The sequence below is a fragment of the Arachis stenosperma genome, chromosome 5 (genome assembly GCF_014773155.1).
Source record: "Arachis stenosperma cultivar V10309 chromosome 5, arast.V10309.gnm1.PFL2, whole genome shotgun sequence".
Classification (NCBI taxonomy): Eukaryota; Viridiplantae; Streptophyta; class Magnoliopsida; order Fabales; family Fabaceae; genus Arachis; species Arachis stenosperma.
The window spans coordinates 9,835,800-9,855,059 of record NC_080381.1 but is presented as its reverse complement, the minus strand read 5'-3'; the positions used below and the strand labels follow the sequence as shown (position 1 = coordinate 9,855,059).

The window sequence follows — 19,260 nt, the reverse complement described above, 5'->3', positions numbered from 1 at the left end:
TATGCATTTATATAGAATCCACATATATAAAAACTTTGGTTTCATGTAAATTGTGAGAAAAAAACACTGTATACAGTCAAATCCGAAAGACTAAGGGGTGGTTGTTGATGACATGGATGGCCTACATCTACATGCATGGGCGACCTCATGAATCATGTCTATCTATCTTTCCCAGAGACCAGAGACCGCACACTATCACATTATACAGTAAAATGCATATAACTAGAATTTTTATATTTCAAATAATAATCCATAATTTTTGTGAAAAGTTAGGAGTGAGAGAAAGAGAAAAGAGAGTGGATAAATGAAAGTGAGTGCAATATATATTAAATTATTTAATAATTTTTAATTAATAATTTTAAATAAATACAACTATATATGAATTTCTATCATAATTTTTTTACTTTTTTACAAGAGAGCTGTTATTGAGTAAGATTCTTGGAAATTAAAACTAAAATGAAAATGATTATTATAATATATATGGGTGGCAGCCCCATTCTATATATTGTTTTGTGCAAGAAGGAACAAGGCCATGACCGACAAGTGAAGGTGTCGTTTATTTGTCAGCAAAAAACAACGAAACAACCCAACCCGAACCAAATTGAATTCCGAAAGGTGTATATGAAATATATAACACCACAATAGCAAAGCAAAACCCACTTTAATTTTTCTCTTTACTCTTTATCTTTGCTTTTCTCTCCACTACCACACCGCAAAAAGACTCACCCGCACAAGCTTTTGCTTTTCGCCGTTTTGGATTTGTTGCAGATCCGCAGAAACTAATAATATGATTCAAGAACTCTTCGCTGGTGCTGGTTTTGTAGCACCTCCTGACAAGAAATACTCCATTAACAACAACAATCTTATTAGTAATAATGGAGGAGGAGGAGGAGGACTTCTCTTACCACCAACACCACCACCTTCTTCTTCTTCTTCTACACCTACTTCTACGGTTGTGGCCGCCACCTCATCAACTAGTTCGGAGAATCTGAGGTGTCCGCGATGCGATTCATCCAACACAAAGTTCTGTTACTACAACAACTACAACCTCACTCAGCCTCGCCATTTCTGCAAGACATGCCGAAGGTACTGGACCAAAGGTGGTGCTCTCAGGAACGTCCCCATCGGCGGTGGCTGCCGGAAAAATAAGAACATCGGTGTCTCCAACTCCTCAGCGGCAAAGGCTGCAAGCACCACCCCGAAGATGAAAGCTATGGTGGCATCAGAGCTCAGAAGATCATCATCGTCGCCGCTTGGAATCGACCACCACGATCTTCCAGCAGGACCAATCCTATGGGGATCTCCACAGAATAGTCATCTATTGGCGTTACTCCGAGCTGGCCAGAGCCAAAACCCTAACCCTAACCCTAACTCCATGCTCATGAACGGTGTTTCAGTGAAGGAAGAACGGAACTACAACATGGTGAGTAGTACTGCAGTAGAGCCATTGATGATGAATAATAATATTCCAAGAACAACCCTAGGCTATGATGGAGTTGGAGTTGGACACATTCCTCAATTGGATCTGTGCAGCTCTTTGTGGAGAAGCAATAATAATAACAATCAAGATCATCAACCTGCAGCAGCTGCTACTTCCTTTCTACTTTCTGAACAACACCAAACCAGTAGCAATGGAATTCAACAACTTTATCACAAACTCAGGTCAACACCTAATAACTATGCCACTCACAATAATTCATCGCCAATCTTCATGCCAAACATGGCTGCTTCTTCTTCTTCTTCTTCTTTATCCACCATTTTGGAATCATCTTCGGTTTCCACCGCTGAATTGGGCTGCTGGAATAATCCAACCCTTCCCTGGCTTTCTGATCTTCCTGCTGCAACCAATGGTGCATACCCTAATTAACTGCAACTGTATGTTTTTCCTTCTTTCAAAAAAGATTTTTTTTTCTTTTTTACCTCATTAGATAGCTAGTTCTCCTTTGTTTGTATTTTGTAGATGTTAATCTTTATTTTTGGAGTGTATGTTTTCTTTTTTGGTGATTTATTTTGCTTGTTTGGGTGGTATATGAATATGAGTTATGGACCTGTAGCATTATTATTTCTCACTCTTGCATGTTTCTTTGATCTGTTTAATTTTCACTATATATATTTGGTTTATGATAATGGTGTATTTAGTTTAATTAGTTCCCGATCAAAAGTTTGGAATGAATGGTAGATTTTATCAAGTCTCTGTTACATATTAATTATTCAATTAGTTTTCATATAAATCTCTTCACTTAATTAAATAGTTAAATTATCTCTGTGCCTTTGCTTTTCTGCCTTTTCAACTTTTTTCAATCTCTTCATCAGCCTTTACTTTAGCTTTAAAATTAACGCCCAGATACGAAATCTAAATAAGTTAACAGTACTAAAGAGAAATTAAAATACTGTATATGTATAATAGTAGATAGTAGGCATTGGAATGCAGTTAACCTATGATTAAAAAAATTGGATAATAAGTTAAAGCTGGTGTAGAAGAATATATCATCTTGGTAAGCTCAATAACTTTAGGGATAATTTAATTTGGTTGTCATGTAAGTAAGTAATATTAGTTAAGAAGTGAAGATGTGGTGGGTAGCATATGTAATAATGTAAATAATATATATGTTAAGACTTAAGAGAGATTTTTGTTTTGTTACGAGAAACTGATGAATCTAATGCAAAAGCAGCCTTTGGCAACAGTTTCCTCAAACAGCATTAGAATCTTGATGGTGTTTGCGAGGATTCCCACCTGCACTTGGTCTATATATATGACACAGCCTTACACTGAAGACCTATCTCTGACTCCTTCTTCTTCTTCTTTTTCTTTTTTTTTTTTTTTTACCAACATTTTTTTTTCGTTCGCGCATGTAACTCAATGTTGTCTATTCATTGTCTACTTCAATTTGATACTACTAATTAGTAATTAAGAACGGAAAATAAGTCTAAATAGCCTAGTCATCTGAAAACATGTAAAATAAGTTTTCGTATTTGAGCTTATTATTAGCTAAAAGACACTTTTTCTCAATCAATTTCTTTAGTTTGGTCCTCGTACATTATTAATTTATTATAAGTTATTAATTACTTCATGTTGCACTTATTGTGTCGCCTTGATGTCATTATGTGCCTCGATTCACAAGCATTGGACTAATCAGATAGTTAGATATGTACATCGGCCGGGTATAGAATTATGCCTATAAAATATGATACATGATTGTGTGGTTTATTTGTCTATCTGAATATGAAGAAAACATCAACTATGTATTTTACCACAAAAAAAGTGACGTTTGATAACATATTGCTACAAGTTTGATATTACTGTACCATGTTTTGTATTTTTTCTATTAGTACTACACACAAAAAAAGTATCCTTCCATTTTGTTCTAGGGTTTAGGAGAATCCTAAAGAATTCGGATTCTACAAACAAAATAAAAAATTTATAATAAAATATCAAAATCTAAAACTAAAGAGTCAAAGATTTCTTGTGTAATAAGATGTATCTCTTGCCCATGAGTAATTTATTTTGGTCTACTTATTAACCTGTTTTAGAAAAAAAAATTATTGTGCAAGAATTATGAGAAATTTTAAAATACAAATACTATTTTTTATATTTTTATTTTTAAGTTAATAATAGTAATAATTAATTTTCTATTTTTTGAAATAAAAATATTAGCTCCTAACCTCTGAGCATTTCCCTCTAATTTTAGACAAAAGGGAGTTAGTTAGCTTTTTATATTAGTAGTGGGCAAAGTCTTGAAAAAATATCAAACAAAGTGGTAAAACCTATTATCCAATCAGTAGAAAGGCCTATTGAATTTGGTAACCATGGCGTTCGTGGCCCAACTCTTTGACATGCATATAATATGCCCAATTTCCTCTCCCTCCTCCGCTATTCGCTTATATGCTCTCGTCTTAATACAATACAGTATCATAGTTTTTGGTGGACTAGTTGTTGGGTGGGCTTCGAGGATTTGCGTAACATATAACAATTATTTTCTGAGCTTTATTTCAAAAATGGATGGATTTCGCTTTGGCAAAAAAAAAAAAAAAAAAAAACAGAATAATGTCATTAATTTTTAATTATTGTAAAATAAATAAATAAGGAATAGAAAATAAATATAAAATAAAAAAATGTAAATAGATAAAACTCTAGTATTAATTGTTCTTGTATGAATACCTTGAGAGTAGCTCGGCTTCTACGAATCGACACCGAGTTGTTCCTTTAATGCCGATCTGTGAACTTTGGAGAAGTCCAAGCTTTCTGCCTAAGGAGAGGGGAGGAGTGTACCTGCAAAGGCACTCCGATGCTTAAATTAGTATTGAGAATTCAATGTGTTCGTTAAGGAGAAGATGCCATACCTTTATAGGTGGAGTATAATTGGTTGGTTACGTTATTATTGATCATCTGAATTGAAGAGCAGTTATTAGGTTTTTAATGAATGATAACGTCTGGTCGGACGTGTTTATTCCAGGATGTTAACTTGCTGAATCTTGTAACGCATAACGGTCGAGTTGTAACAAAAATTGTCGAATTATGGTGCATAATGCAGAATTATGAGGTCGGATTTGTAACAGCTGTATCATAGCCCCCGAGTTTAGCCTGAGAATAAGTTTTAATGAAGCAGGTTGAGCTTTTTAATAAAGCATAAGTCGACCATTAGGCGAGTGCATAACTCGGCAATTTGGCTTAGGCTTGGAGTCTCCAAGTTCAAAATGCTTTATTAAAAACATATATTAAATAGATTTTAGTAAGAGAGAGAAGAAGTTTAAATGCCCGTTAATGAATAGGCGTGTTCCCAATGTCATTTGACGTGACTGATGTGATTGTTTTAGTGGAACTCAAAACTGTAGTGGGAAGTTAAAGGTTTTTTTTTGGGAATCCAAAAGGTTTTGTGGAGTTGCCCAAGGTATACTTGTTATCAGAAGATGTTTGAAAAAAAAAATGAGCAAAAGAGGTATGTGTTATTTTTCTATAGTTTCTGCAACTTCTGTTCTTCTTCTTCATTTTCTTTTTGGTAATGGGTTTCGAAAAAGAGAAGAAAGATAAAATTGATTGGTCCGATGATTAGGTAAATGATGATGTTAGTAAGTGTTCCTCACTATTTTTAGACCAAAAAACTGTAAAGGAGATAGATAAAAGTACTATTATCAGGAGGGATTCTGGGGTTCGATTGAAGTTGCTTCCATGTTCTGATGGTGACCGGGTGTTTTACAGAGATGAAGGTTTTGAGTATTTTTACATGTACAGTTATGTGTTGGAAGAGTTGAGGGTGAAACTCCTTTTTTAAATTTTCAATGTCAAGTGCTTAGGTAGTTAGATTGTGCATCAACTCAACTTCACCCCAATGGCTGGGCGTTTCTTCGTGCTTTTGAGGTTCTGATGGAGTTTTTGGAGGAGACTCCTTCAGTAGAATTATTTTTCTCCCTGTTTCAAGCTAAAGGTGTTTGAAAAGGTGATTGGGTGAACTTGAATAGTTTGCCGCGTTTTGCTATATTCAAACTATATAAGTCGTCCTTTAAAAATTTCAAAGAAATGTATGTAAAGGTTAGTAATGCAAAGGGAGATTTTTCTTTTTATGTAGATGAGCATTTGGGGGAAAAGTTTTCCCTTTGGTGGTGCTCAGAGCCTCAGAATATTTTGGGGTCTGAAACCATAAGTGCAAGGGATGAATGTATAATTGAGTATTTAGTTGAGAGTGTTGATCGGAAAGAGTTGATTTCTGTGTTTGATCTGCTACAGTGGGACGAGAATAGGCAAGCAGTGATAGATTATTTAGGTGAGCTTTTAAAATACTTGGCTATGGTTTTGTGTGATGTTTATGTTGTTAATGTTGGTGTTTTGTTTTAGGAGGAAAGTATCCCGAGGTGTCGGCGTCTACTTTGAGAGCTCGGGTTAAGAGCAAAAATCTTGAGAAGGAGGGATCTACTTCAAAAGTAGAAAAGGTTGTTGGTGTTGGCGAGATTAATCAGCCTAAGCCAGCAAGAAAGAAGGTTATTCTAAAGAAGAGAAAAACAAATATTGTCGATCTGTTTGAATGTTCCGAGGATGATAAGGGTGAAGTTCCTATTGAAGAAATTCAAAATTTTTTCAAAAATCAATAGAGATTGCATGACGTTGCCGATCAAAGTGATGGCTCATCATTGTGGGGGAAGGATTTTTCCTATATGGCTATTGCCGATGAGGTGTGCCAAACCTCGACGGATGTGACGTTGGCGAACGAGATTGGTGACGTCGCCATAGATCAATATATGTAGGTATTTGTATTTGTTGTGCTATTTTTTTTATAGATAAATGCAAATCTAAAGATAGCTTTGATTTGTTTTTACTTTTTGTTAAAGGTGATTGGTTTTCGACTTGCCAGTTTTGGGCGGAGCTAAGAAAAGAAACATCGGAGGTTTGCCGAGCTTAAGCAAGACCCGACTTTGAAAGAAGAACTGGAGTTAAAGAATAGTAAAGTTGCCGAACAGGAGACTAAGTTATCAGAAACTGAGAAGGAGTTAAAGGTGATGAAGGAAAATTATGTCAAAGAGGTGGAAGATCTGAAGAAGAAAGAGGCCGACCTTCTCAACATGAGTGCTCAAGTTATTGAGGTGATATCGAAGTTGAAGGAAATGGAAAAACAGAAGGGAGCGGAGATTCTTGATTCATTTGTGGATGGGTTTGAGCAAGCTTTGCAACAGGTCAAGTTTCTTGCTCCTGATGTTGATTTGTCTCGGATAGATCCGAATGGAGCAATGGTGGAGTCACCTTTAAGTTTTGGAACAGGATATGAACAATATATATATTATGTTCTCATATCTTATAAGAATTTAAAATTCATATATTGAAATATCTCGTGTGATATTATGTCCGTATTCGTATTGATATCCACGCATTATAGACGGTTAGCTTAACTACCTATGTTCTCCTACTATAGGTACTCTAATTGTTTGAGTTAGGTAAAATATATAACTTAAGAGGCAGTCCGATAAAACCTTTTCTTTATATATAAGACATCTAAAGCTCAAATGTAATACCTATAATTAAATCTTGAACAACCTTCAGCAAGTTGATTTGATAGTACATTCTTATATATTCCTGGACGCAGCAGGACTAGTTTTTTGCTTTCTCAACTAGCCACATTGTGCAGTAAGTACACCTCTCTCAAATTATAACAGTAAACAACACCGGATGAATTGATTGTCAAATTATAAATAAGCAATGAAAATTTTGACACATTAGAAGTAACAGAGCCTGAAAACAGAGAAATGAACTTCTCCCTCTGTGACTTTCTTCTCTAAAAAGAATATATAATGTAGTCATGCTCTCATGACTAGAAATTGAAGGTGACAGCTGATAACTGATTCTAGGGGTGGCGTCCCACGGCTTTGCCACAAAGGAGTGCATTATTGGGAATGTTATATTCATTGGCAAGGCTTTGCTGTGCATTCCACACCCTCAGATAGAATTGTTGCCCAAGATATTGCCTCTCCCATATTGAGGACCTCATATTCCACATACCTTGGTTATCCAAGGACACCAATATTGCAGTCCAAGAGTTTGGATACACCTACATTCATTTTGATCAATCCAATTAATTACTCTTTCTGTTTCAGAATAATTGTCACTTCAACTAATTTCTAAAGTATTCGGACACAAACCTGGGCAGTGTGTCTGGTCAGAGCGTCCACAAGATTATATGTATTTCTACTGTTGGGTGACCACTGGCCGAAACCATAACTGTAATTGAAGCAATGAGCATCAATAGAACTATCCAATATATAATTCTAACTTTCTAAATAAAGATAGATAATAGCGGAATCACATACCCAACAACCCAAAAATCATAGCCATCAAGATGCCAAGACTGCATGGCATTTTCATTGTTCTGGAAAACAACCTCAATGAAATCATGGAGAGCAGTTGGGACCACCGAGGTAGCAATGCGTGCTGCGCCATTCGAGGGATTGCTTTGGAGGGAACTCGTGTCGAAAACTCCGGGGATGTTGAAGTGATCAGCAAGCTTCAGAGGGGTATCAGAGTTCACATAAGAGACCGAGTTAACAGCATACCGGAGCTTTCCATTGATCAAGGGTGCTGTACTGGCAAACAAAAACCTCTTTGTAGGAGTTATCTTTCCATAGTGAAATGATCCTTGTGGGTTAGGCCTAGCAGCATTTGCTGACAGATTCCATCTGCATCAGTAATTCATTTCAAACAGATCAAAATCATTAGCAAGCACATAACCTCATAGTTTGTCATATTTCAAATAGGTCTATATTTAATTTTCCAGTGTCTATGTATTCATACTAACCTGTAGCTTGTAGCTTGTTGCATGGACCAGTCATATTTATTAGCAGGGGGAGCAGGAGGCAAGGGTCCAGATGCAGGGGAACCTGAGTTTGCATAGTGAAGCACAGCAGTTGTTGTGAGATCTTTTGTGGTGAATCTTGTTGAGGCAACAATGTAATAATCCTTTGGGGGTTGGTCCAAGGTTACCAACAGAGAAACTGATTGGCCAACATGCACATCAAGTGAGTCATAAAAGTTCTGTAGAGTGTGTGATCCCTCACACTCAACTAGTTTCAGTTTATGACCCTGAATTCTGAAGTTGATTGAGGTTGACAACCCCACATTTGAGATCCTGAACATATAGGTTTGTCCTGAAAATCAAAACCCCAAATATTGTTGTCAAAAAGAGATCTTGACAAAGTTTGAAGAATTGTCCATAGTTGAACTATACAAGTATATATATATATATATATCCTTCAATCCTTCATTATCATACACTTACCCTGGTTGCCGGTAAATGTAGGGCGTGTTTGGCCATTGATGAGAAGGCCATCCGGAAGTCCAAGAGATCTTCCAGAATCCAAAGTCTGCCTTAATGTCTGCAATCAAGAAGAGCAACATTCAATTTCTTCATGATTCATCAAGAATGGAGCAAAGTGTAATAATCCTGGTTGGTTAATTACCTTGTGGTTGGTCTTGAACCAATCACCAATGAGCAAAGTGAAATCACCAGCAGGGTTTGGATAAGGGATTGGGATGACAGATCTGTGATAGACATTGAGTCCTCCAAATCCTCCAGCGGCTTTGTGAAATGCAGTTGATGGAAAGTAGGAAAAGGTGCCAATCTGATCCTTGGTTTGAAACTTGTATGTGTAGTTTGAGTTTGGAGGAATGGCACAGTTTGTTCCCAACACTCCATCTTGCCATGAGTTCTTCCTTTGCTTAATTCCATTCCTATATACGTTTGTGACCACAATGTTAGAATCCAAACAAACATCGTTGATGAGAAAGTGAGATCCATATTCCTTACCAAGTAATCAAAAATGGCTCGTCAAGCTTGTTGATGAGGTTGAGAACTACATTGTCGTTGGTTACCAGGTCAAGCCTTGGACCAGGAAACTGGCCATTGATGAGGATAACCTTGAAGAAAGTAAGCACAAAACAATGTGTGTCAGAAAGAGAATTCGAAAATAAAAATAGATCTGAGATCCAATGAAACACACCAACCTGTTGTGGAGTAGCAAGTGGAGAAAGAGTGCCATAAGTAACCGTCCATGTGTAGAACTTGTATGCATCTTCTGCTTCCACTACACACACACACAACAAAGCAACAACGAGACACAGCGAGTGTAACATGCTTGTGCTTCTTCCCATTTTACGTGTTAGATCTGGGGATGGTTCTGTTAGAAGAGTGACACTGACACCGACTTGTTAGAATTGGAGGATTAATATATGAAGAAAATGTAGCTATATTGGACCTTTGTAATGGATAATAATTATTATAGCATAATGTATGTCATTTATTTAAGATTTTATTTTGAAATTGATTTATCTCGTATTCGGCGCGGGTAACGCGTTAACGCGTGTTGGTTATTACTATATTTGCTTACAGCTAAAGGAATACTATGCTTCTGCCTCCTTTACACTATGTCTCTCCATGATGGATATGGTACAAGTATTTCCTATCATATTATCATGTATCATTATTAAAGCAGAATCTTTTTAATTTGTACTTACCCTGTCCAGACATATTTTGGAAAGGCATTTTAAAAATAATCCATCAACCAATAATCAATTATTAAGACACTGTTCATGTTAAAGTAAAACATTAAAACTGCTACTTCAAATTTTCTTGCATTTTTCTCATGTTTCCATGGTTTTCCACTTCTTGTTGTTGGGGAACTGTAGCCTTGTAATATTAGACAGACAGATATGCTTAATGTTTTATAGAAGAATTTCACATCGTAATGATTAAAATTGTCTTCATGTAAGTAGTCGCCGTCAAATTCTTGTTTTGAACTTCTTGCGTGTTAAATAGTTGTTAGACAAATTACATTAAAATGTGAAAATTTTAAGATGCTTAAGTAACACAAGTTAAGTAAGCATACAACTATGCCCATGTAAAGATTTCTCAACAAGTTCATACCTATTGTACTGAATAATAATAATAATAATAATAATAATAATAATAATAAGTTATTTTCATATTATTTTCTTGTACCTTTGATTCCTTACTAATGATGTAAAATTTTAAAAAATTAATGTATTTTCTTCTAAAAACTAAAGAGAAAGTAGTTGTGAAAGGAGCACCGACAGAACATTATTTTGACTTTTAGTAGTATGTGAGAAGGTGATTTGACGGACAGACATTTGTATTTGTATACCATTTTATTTAATGATAATCGAATTCATTCTCAACAAAACTTCACGATCACATTGAGCATAAGTTAACCATCATTATTCAATGGTAAATTGAGTATAAATTAAGTGAGAAGGACCATGCTTGTATAATTTTTCAATGGTGAATTGAGTGAAAATTGAGATCAGACAGAGCTCTGAATCGAGAGATGGAAGTTTCAAAACTACATTCATAATAATAATTTGGAATTTATTTAAAAAAATGGTGATAATACATGCGAGGTGTTTTAAAATTAATAAGAGGGTCATTGGATTAGCAATGAAGCAATTAGCGAGTGTTTGTTGGACGAACAAGTAGTTAACACAAACCTCAAATACAAATTCAACCTGCACTAGAAGAGATTGGTTTACGCAGACGCCATACATGCATGATTTTATTGATTACAATATTACTAACAAGTTGTAAATAATTAACCAAACAAATTAGGGGAGAAGTCAACTATTAGCAATAGTGATAGTAACAGGTGTATCCCAACGCACTTTTCTTTAATCGAAGTTGTAAATTTTCAAACGTTGATTTTTGTCATACGACACATGCGCAACACCCTATATTTTTATGCGAAATTTTGTTAATAAAAGTTAAAGATCGCGTAGATTGAGAGGAGGTAGATGTGAATATGTGATGCCTGTGCTATATGGGAAGATAAACAACGGATTTCGGTGCCCCTTGGCCCTTACCAATTGCGTTGATTCCATCAAAGATGGACCCTACTTGAGTGAGGTCTATGGAATTTAGAATTTTAAAGCCAATCCTCTGTGTTTAGATATGGGTGTTCATAGGTCCAGTAAAATCGAATTTAATTTGATTCAGATTCAATTTAAAATATACACAGACTTATTTGTTAAATTTGAATTTGATTCTAAATATAATAAAACTTACATATTTTTGGACCATGATTATACCGAATAAAAATCAGATAAAAAGTGGGCTATTAATATTATATTATCTTAATACTTTTTTGTAAATTAGCATGTGAAAATATTTAAATTTCTAAAACTTCAACTATTATTTGATATGGTAAAATTCACTTAAAAAAATATAACAAGAACCAACTCTTTTCTAAAATTAAAGTATAACCACAATCAATATTAATATTATCTAATAATACCAAATATTTAAATCAATACAAATAACACAATATTATGTATTAGTCTAAAATTTTATGCATTTTAAACATAAAACATTAACTTATAATCTTATAATGACTAATAACACAAAATATTAAAGTTTATAATAACTAAATTTCACATAAGAATAGCCACCATCCATCACTTACACAAAATATTAATTGTGTATGATGATCGAGCCACTAGACCGAATTCGGATAATCCGAACTATGGTCCGGACTCGACCCGAATAATGACCGGATCTATTTTTGAGACCCTTACCCGATTCTAAATCCAATAAAATCACACTAAATTAGTCCCTAAAAAATTTGGAGCCGGACCAGATCTTCGAGTTGGGCCGGACCATATAAACCCCTAGTTTAAAAGTGGTTTGTTATTTGTTAAAGAAAAATCTTTTATTACCAATAAAACTTATTATTTTTAATTAATGTATAATTAATTTTAAATTTTATATTTTAAATTTTAATATTATAAAAAATTTATTAACTAATATTACTAAAAGATATTGACTTTCGAATATTTTCTATTTATTAATATAAAAACACCGAAAAAAAAGTCTTTAACTATCCTTTGCATGAATAATATTTTTAATTAAAATTAAATATTTATTAATATCTAATTATTAAAAATTGAGACACGTTAATTTTTTTATTGAAATACATAATTTTTCTATTAGTCAATTAAAAAAAATCTAAGTATCTATTTATAAGTGTTTAATTCTGATTTAAAATAATGTCTTCAAAAAAAATAATAAAAAATTTATAGTTACATTTATTTACAGAAATAGAAAATAAAGATATATAAACATAAAATTATGTTTAATAGAAGAGATATTAACAAAAATATTATATTTAGAGATACTAAATTAATATATTTTATATTTATCATAACAAAAAAAATACAAAATTACTAACAAAGATACAACTTTTTTTATTATTATTATTTTTATTTATTTTTTATAATTATATTTTTTATTATTATATTTTTTGTTTTAAATTTTTTAAATAAAAAATAAAAAAATTAAATTTTTATAATTTATTTTAATTTATCACAAAACAAAATATAAAAATATAAAATTTTATATTTTTATTTTTTATATCTTATTCTTCATAATTAATATTTTATCTTGTCCTAAAAATAAATACAACCTATAAGTACTGAGATACACAAACTTTTCTTTTAGTCAATAAAAGACTTATGTCTCTTTTCTCAATAATTAGAAATTTATAAGTATTCAAGCTTGATTAAAAATTTATGTATCTCAAAAAAAAAAAAAAGAGCTTAAAATATGTATCACAAAATTTAAAAACAACAAACAAAAACCCAAAACAAACATACTCTTGGTTTTTTTTTTTTTTTTTTCATGGAAGATAGTCTTGTTTATCAGTTTCTCTTTTACAAAGACTGCAACACTTTTCGGCCTTACTTGAGAAAAGATAATAGCAATGCCACCTCCTCAACAAGAGGAAATAGATGATGGATTGGGATGCAAGCACACTTCAGATGATAGATTGGAAAGAAATATTCATAATCACTTTCTGGAGACGTTGGTATAGCAGAAATAAGGAAATTAAACTCATGATTAAAAGAAGATCACCAGAGCCACATTGGAACAGAGTATTTCGTTTTGGGACTCTCCTCCAATGTGCAAAAATTCTTAGTTATTCATCACACTATTTTATTTATATAAAATGCATATTAAAATATGTTAACTGATTTAGTTGAATAAATGAATCAAGGTGTGTGTTACCATAGGAAGCGCCTTCTAGAATCAAAGTCAATACATTAGATAACACTAGACTAGTCAATGCGGTGCTAAAAGGTTCCAAAGATTCCACGTTTCCATGCACTGCTACACGTGTATGCTCTCACACTAATAAAGATACATATCACCTTCTATGTAACACAACACCGCCCTTTTGCACTTCAATCTGCACCAGAAACCATACATATACCATACAGTTACTCTGCCTCTCACCTTCATTCTCCGTCATGTCTGCACAACCAGAACCAGTTATGCCTTCAGAACCAGAACCTGAAGCGGAATCTCAAGTTTTGACAACAACTCCCTCCCATTCCTCATCAGGTAATGACTATTTCATTTCATTATACTGCACCAATCTTGTTCTTGACTTCTTGTACTGCAGATCACGTTAATGGCAACAACGTTGTGAAGGACATGGTCTTATGGAGAAGAAAGAAACTGAATGCAACCCTTCTCATATTGGCAACCGCAACATGGGTCTCTATGCAACTATATCAATTTAAATTCATCACTCTCATATCGTGGCTTGCCATATTCCTTCTTGCTTCCATATTCCTCTATGCCAATCTCACTAAACTTTTCGGCAAGTAAGATATATATATGTTCTTGCTTGTATTTATTATTCTTATGTTTATATATATTGTTAAGGATTAATTAGATTAATAAGCTATAATGGAGTAATTGTGTGGAATTCAGGGAACCACCGCGCTTGACGAGGTTTGAACTGACAGAAGAAACGGCTATGGGAATGGCCCACACTTTTCGAGTTTGGATTGAAGAAGCAATAAGGTTGTTGTTCTGGGTGGGGGCCGAGAAAGAGTGGCATGTCTTTGTGGGAGTCGAGGTTGGACTGTTGTTGCTCTCTTATGTTGGAACCTTCATGGACCTCCTAACTTTCCTTTATATAGGTACATATATATGATACATATTTGCTTATGAGTTTTAATTTACCTGTTATATATTCCTGTATGGATATTTAGATTCCCTCTGTTAATTATGTTCTTCAATGTTTTGTATTTTCGGTTTGTAGGTACAATAGTGAGCATGACAGTTCCAGTAGCATATGTGAAGTACGAGGATAAAGTCCAGAGATTAGTGAATTGGTTGAGAGAGAGATGCAACAAGTCTTATCAAGTTATCGATGAGAAGGCTATTCAGAAGATCAAAACCAAAGTAATGAACGGCAAGGATAATAAGGAGAAGAAAACACAGTAATTTCCCTTGTAGTAGATGCACTGTTATGTAATACGATTCGAGATATGTATAAGATTATTACTTCTTGGTAATAAATATAAGGTAAATATATGTCACTTCAATAAGATGACATCTGTGGATCCGTGGCGCAATGGTAGCGCGTCTGACTCCAGATCAGAAGGTTGCGTGTTCGATTCACGTCGGGTTCAATTCCCGTTTTTTGCCTTTTAACAGATTCCAAAACGGCATGAATCCAATTCCAAACAAACAAAAACACTAATTCGGTGAAAAAAAGAAATAAATTTTCAAAGAAAATAATACGTATTTAAAAATTACATGTTTTTATAGATATTTCTAAATTGATGTTGTTGTATCTAAAGTATATTTCTCATGTCTTGATAATAAGATTTTGTAGTTAAAACTTCAAAAATATAATTGTAATTTTCGGAAAAAGGAACAAATTAATATGTTGGGGAGAATCGTTTATATTTCTGTAATCATTGGTGTTTCCGTTATATATATAAACTTCTATAAAAAAAAAAAAAAAAAAAACCAAATTAGCGCATGAACATTTTTAATATTTTCTAAAAGTTACTTATTGTCAAGAATTTCTCAAAAAAATATATAAGTGAATGACCAAGACTTTGTAGTTGATAAAATATTATTTTATTTTAAGGTAGCAAGTAACACACATTGCTAGTTGCTACCATCCTTCCTATAATCCTATTGGCAACTTCATTTGTTTTGCTGAGACAATAACTTCTGTTTTAGTGAAGCCGTTGACCACCTTCAATCTCTTGGTTGACCTGACAATCAGATCACTAGAGTATGGCAGATCTGTTCAGTGGAGGTGCCGTTGGAGCGGTTATGGGAGAGCTTCTTCGAGCAGCAATTGAAACCATAAACAAAGGTCGAGAGTTCAAGCCAACACTTGAAACCAACATACAAACCTTGAACGCCATAGCACCACTGGTTGATGAGATGATGGAATACAACGACAAGTTAGATCGACCAAGACAAGAGATCCAGAGGCTTCAGAGTCGCGTACGTCAAGGACAAGACCTTGCACGAAAGTGCTCCAGAAAGTTAAGTCGCCGGAAGTTTCTTTCATTCCCTTACTACCAGGGGAAGCTCAAGTCCGAGGACCAGTCACTTCAAAGGCACTTGTCCTTTGATGTTCAGGTTCAGAATGCGAGGAACTTGATGGAGGTTCTTTTGAAGGTTGACGAGATTTTGAACATTCTTGCAAAACAAGATTTTGCCAAGTTCAGTGGGAGCCAGATACAGGGTTTGAGTGGTGCTCCTGAAGAACCCAAGTGTATGGGGATGGATGAGCATTTGAGCAGGTTGAGGGTTGAGCTTCTCAAGGATGATGTCAGTGTTCTTGTTTTGACTGGTCTGGGAGGTTCTGGAAAGAGCACTCTTGCTAAAAAGCTCTGCTGGGACCCACATGTTAAAGGTAGATTTCCATTTCTCCTTTTGGTTAAACCTAGTAGGGAGAGAAGTATGTCAATTGTCATGGTCTAATACAATCACTAACCAAGTTCAATACTTGAGCTATTTTGGGAATGTGGTCCATTCTTGTTAGTTACAGTATCTCAATTGGGAAAGCCTCGTACAAATTTTGATGTTTTTCAACATGAAAAGAATTCCTTTCTCCTTTTTTACTCATATTACCATACAGTATCCAATTATATATGCATATGCATTAACAGATACATCAGGTTTACAGTGGCCTTGAGAATTGAGGTAGGTGCTTTCAGTTATATACCGTTACTCTTCTTAGTCTAGTGAAATGGTCATGCATATCATGCATTCTGGAATACTTCTAGATACTCCTTGATTATAGAAATTTAACTTGGTTTGGCTAGGCAAGTTCGGGGGGAATATCTTCTTTGTGACCTTCTCAGAAACACCAAACTTGAAGAACATTGTGAGGACACTATTTGAGCACTGCGGATGTAAGGTGCCCGAGTTTCAGAGTGATGAAGACGCCATCAACAAATTGGGAATTTTGTTAAGGCTTGTTGGGAGAAGCCCAATACTATTAGTCCTGGATGATGTTTGGCAGAGCTCAGAGGCACTTGTTGACAAGTTCAGATTTCAGATACCAGATTATAAGATTTTGGTGACTTCAAGGGTTGCTTTTCAAAGATTTGGCACCCCATGGCCGTTGGAACCCCTTGATCATGATGATGCAGTGTCCCTTTTCCGTCACTCGGCTCAACTTAATAGTAAATGCTCCTACATGCCAGATGATAATCTTGTCAATGAGGTGCTTTATCTTCTTTCTACTTTGAATGTGTGTATTGTATTCCATGTTAACTCTTTCAAGCTCTTTGTTTGATCTTGTTCACTGATTTTTTGCTTTGTTGCACTGAAATTCAGATAGTGAAAGGTTGTAAGGGTTCACCATTGGCACTTGAAGTGATTGGTGGATCACTGTGTCAGCAGCCTTTTGAGGTGTGGCAAGATATGAAAGAATGGTTAGAAAAGCAGTCGATTTTGGAGTCGGGTAATACAGATTTGCTTTCGCGGCTCCAACAAAGTTTAGATATGTTGGAAGATAAGTTCTCAGTTAGTGAGAAGGAGTGCTTCATGGATCTAGGCCTATTTCCTGAAGACCAAAGGATCCCTGTTGCAATCCTGATTGATATGTGGGCAGAACTGCATAAATTTGATGACAACGGAAGGAAAGCAATGACCATCATCCATGATTTAACCACCAGGAACTTGATTAAGCTCATAGTAACAAAGTACACATCATCCTTTATCCTTTTCCTAGCTGTTTATCTAAAAATGCTTGATTTATTGACAAGTAAAGATTGTTTCCATAATATAGCTGGACTAAACTATGATAATTGATCAGGAAAGTTGCAAAGGATACAGACATGTACTACAATAACCACTTTGTCTTGCTACATGATCTCCTCAGAAAGCTGGCAATCCATCAGAGCGAGCAGGAACAAATTGAACAGAGAAAGAAACTAATAATTGAGCTAAATGGAGATGATCATCCTGAATGGTGGGTAAGGCAAAACCAGCAAGGAATATTCAGCCGCCTTTTGTCACTGTCATTCTTACCTGGAAGATTGATAGAACAAAAGCAGCTAAAGGTTGCTGCCAGAGTATTGTCTATATCAACTGGTTTGTGAATTCCTCTCTTCTAAAATCTAAATTACTTTATCTTGCATAATCTTGTGTTCTTGATGCCATATATGATGCTTGGGCAGATGAGAATTTTGCTTCGGATTGGTGCGACATGACAGCTGATGAAGCCGAGGTTATAGTCTTAAACATTCGATCTAGCCAGTACAGCCTGCCACAGTTCATGGAGAAAATGAACAAACTTAAAGTTCTAATAGTCACAAATTACGGCTTCCATCTTTCTGGACTAAAAGATTTTGAGATACTGAGTGCTTTGTCTAACTTGAGAAGAATCAGATTGGAGAAAGTTTCAGTTCCTTCTTTATGCATACTGAAGAGTCTGCAAAAACTATCGCTTCATATGTGCAACACAAGCCAGGCTTTTGGGAACAGTTCTATCCCAATCTCAGAATCCATGCCAAATCTAGTGGAGTTGAGCATTGACTATTGCAAAGATCTGGAGAAATTGCCAGAGGGGGTATGCAACATTACCCCACTAAAGAAGCTTAGCATCACCAACTGTCACAAGCTTTCAGCACTTCCTAAAGACACAGCAAAGCTGAAGAATTTGGAAGTGCTAAGGCTAAGTTCATGCACCGATTTGGAAGAGATGCCAGATGGGATTGGACGACTGTGTAACCTGCGCTGTCTCGACATATCTGACTGTGTAAGTCTATCCAAATTGCCAGAGGACATTGGAGATCTGCAGAATCTTGAGAAACTCTACATGAAGGGTTGTTCAGGGTTAAGTGAGGTGCCATACTCAGTCATGAACTTTGAGAATGCAAAACATCAAATATTTGTGTTATGTGATGAGGAGAGGGCTCAATTATGGGAAAATGTCCCCTCAACTCCCAATTTGAAGATAGAGACAGCTAAAGTAGACATCAGCTTAAATTGGCTTCATGGAGTTCGTTGCTGACACACTATTTTAGTTGGTACTATCTTGAATCTTGTCAAAATATGAAACTCTATTCTTTGACCCTTCTAGTCCACCTGTAAATTAAGAGTGAATTCAAAATAATAAGTATTGTAACTTTTTTTTTTCTTATTATTTACGTAATCAATAATCACCGTAAAGGAATGTTATTATTTGGTCGAATATATGTGCAATAATGAGATCTAATTTGGATAAACAGCTTAATTAAGTTTTTTTTGAAAAAATAGTTTAAATAATAAATGACTATATTAAAAATAGTTTATAAATAAATTATTTTATATTTAAATTTTTAATTTTAAAAGTATTTATTTTATAAAAATATAATAAAAATTAATAATTGTTACGGTGGGTAACCGGAGATTGATGGGCTGGATGGAGTTGGTTGGCCCAAATATGTGAAGGAGGAGGATTCCG

At 34.7% G+C, this 19,260-nt stretch overlaps 4 protein-coding genes and 1 non-coding gene across 5 annotated transcripts; 4 read left to right on the top strand and 1 right to left on the bottom strand.

Annotated features, from left to right (window-relative positions):
• The first annotated feature begins 549 nt into the window (after window positions 1–549).
• Window positions 550–2,069, top strand: LOC130982120 (dof zinc finger protein DOF3.2-like). Its single transcript, XM_057905986.1, has one exon. The coding sequence runs from the start codon at window positions 788–790 to the stop codon at window positions 1,865–1,867; it is 1,080 nt and encodes a 359-aa protein (XP_057761969.1). The 5' UTR covers window positions 550–787; the 3' UTR covers window positions 1,868–2,069.
• Window positions 2,070–6,949: 4,880 nt separating this feature from the next.
• LOC130979894 (L-ascorbate oxidase homolog) lies at window positions 6,950–9,729 on the bottom strand. The gene is made up of 8 exons (XM_057903440.1): window positions 9,482–9,729; window positions 9,285–9,394; window positions 8,938–9,208; window positions 8,757–8,853; window positions 8,277–8,625; window positions 7,792–8,157; window positions 7,624–7,702; window positions 6,950–7,532 (listed from the first exon to the last, which is right to left on the bottom strand). The coding sequence occupies exons 1-8, from the start codon at window positions 9,626–9,628 to the stop codon at window positions 7,329–7,331; spliced, it is 1,623 nt and encodes a 540-aa protein (XP_057759423.1). The 5' UTR covers window positions 9,629–9,729; the 3' UTR covers window positions 6,950–7,328.
• A 4,085-nt stretch (window positions 9,730–13,814) lies between these two features.
• LOC130979895 (reticulon-like protein B13) lies at window positions 13,815–14,822 on the top strand. The gene is made up of 4 exons (XM_057903441.1): window positions 13,815–13,886; window positions 13,948–14,152; window positions 14,262–14,473; window positions 14,596–14,822. The coding sequence occupies exons 1-4, from the start codon at window positions 13,817–13,819 to the stop codon at window positions 14,778–14,780; spliced, it is 672 nt and encodes a 223-aa protein (XP_057759424.1). The 5' UTR covers window positions 13,815–13,816; the 3' UTR covers window positions 14,781–14,822.
• Window positions 14,823–14,896: 74 nt separating this feature from the next.
• TRNAW-CCA (transfer RNA tryptophan (anticodon CCA)) lies at window positions 14,897–14,968 on the top strand. The gene has a single exon. It is a non-coding gene; the product is annotated as a tRNA-Trp (tRNA).
• A 489-nt stretch (window positions 14,969–15,457) lies between these two features.
• LOC130979893 (probable disease resistance protein At5g66900) lies at window positions 15,458–19,014 on the top strand. Its single transcript, XM_057903439.1, has 5 exons — window positions 15,458–16,218; window positions 16,631–17,034; window positions 17,148–17,515; window positions 17,629–17,906; window positions 17,993–19,014. Exons 1-5 carry the CDS (start codon window positions 15,588–15,590, stop codon window positions 18,826–18,828), a joined length of 2,517 nt encoding a protein of 838 aa, XP_057759422.1. The 5' UTR covers window positions 15,458–15,587; the 3' UTR covers window positions 18,829–19,014.
• Window positions 19,015–19,260: the final 246 nt, after the last annotated feature.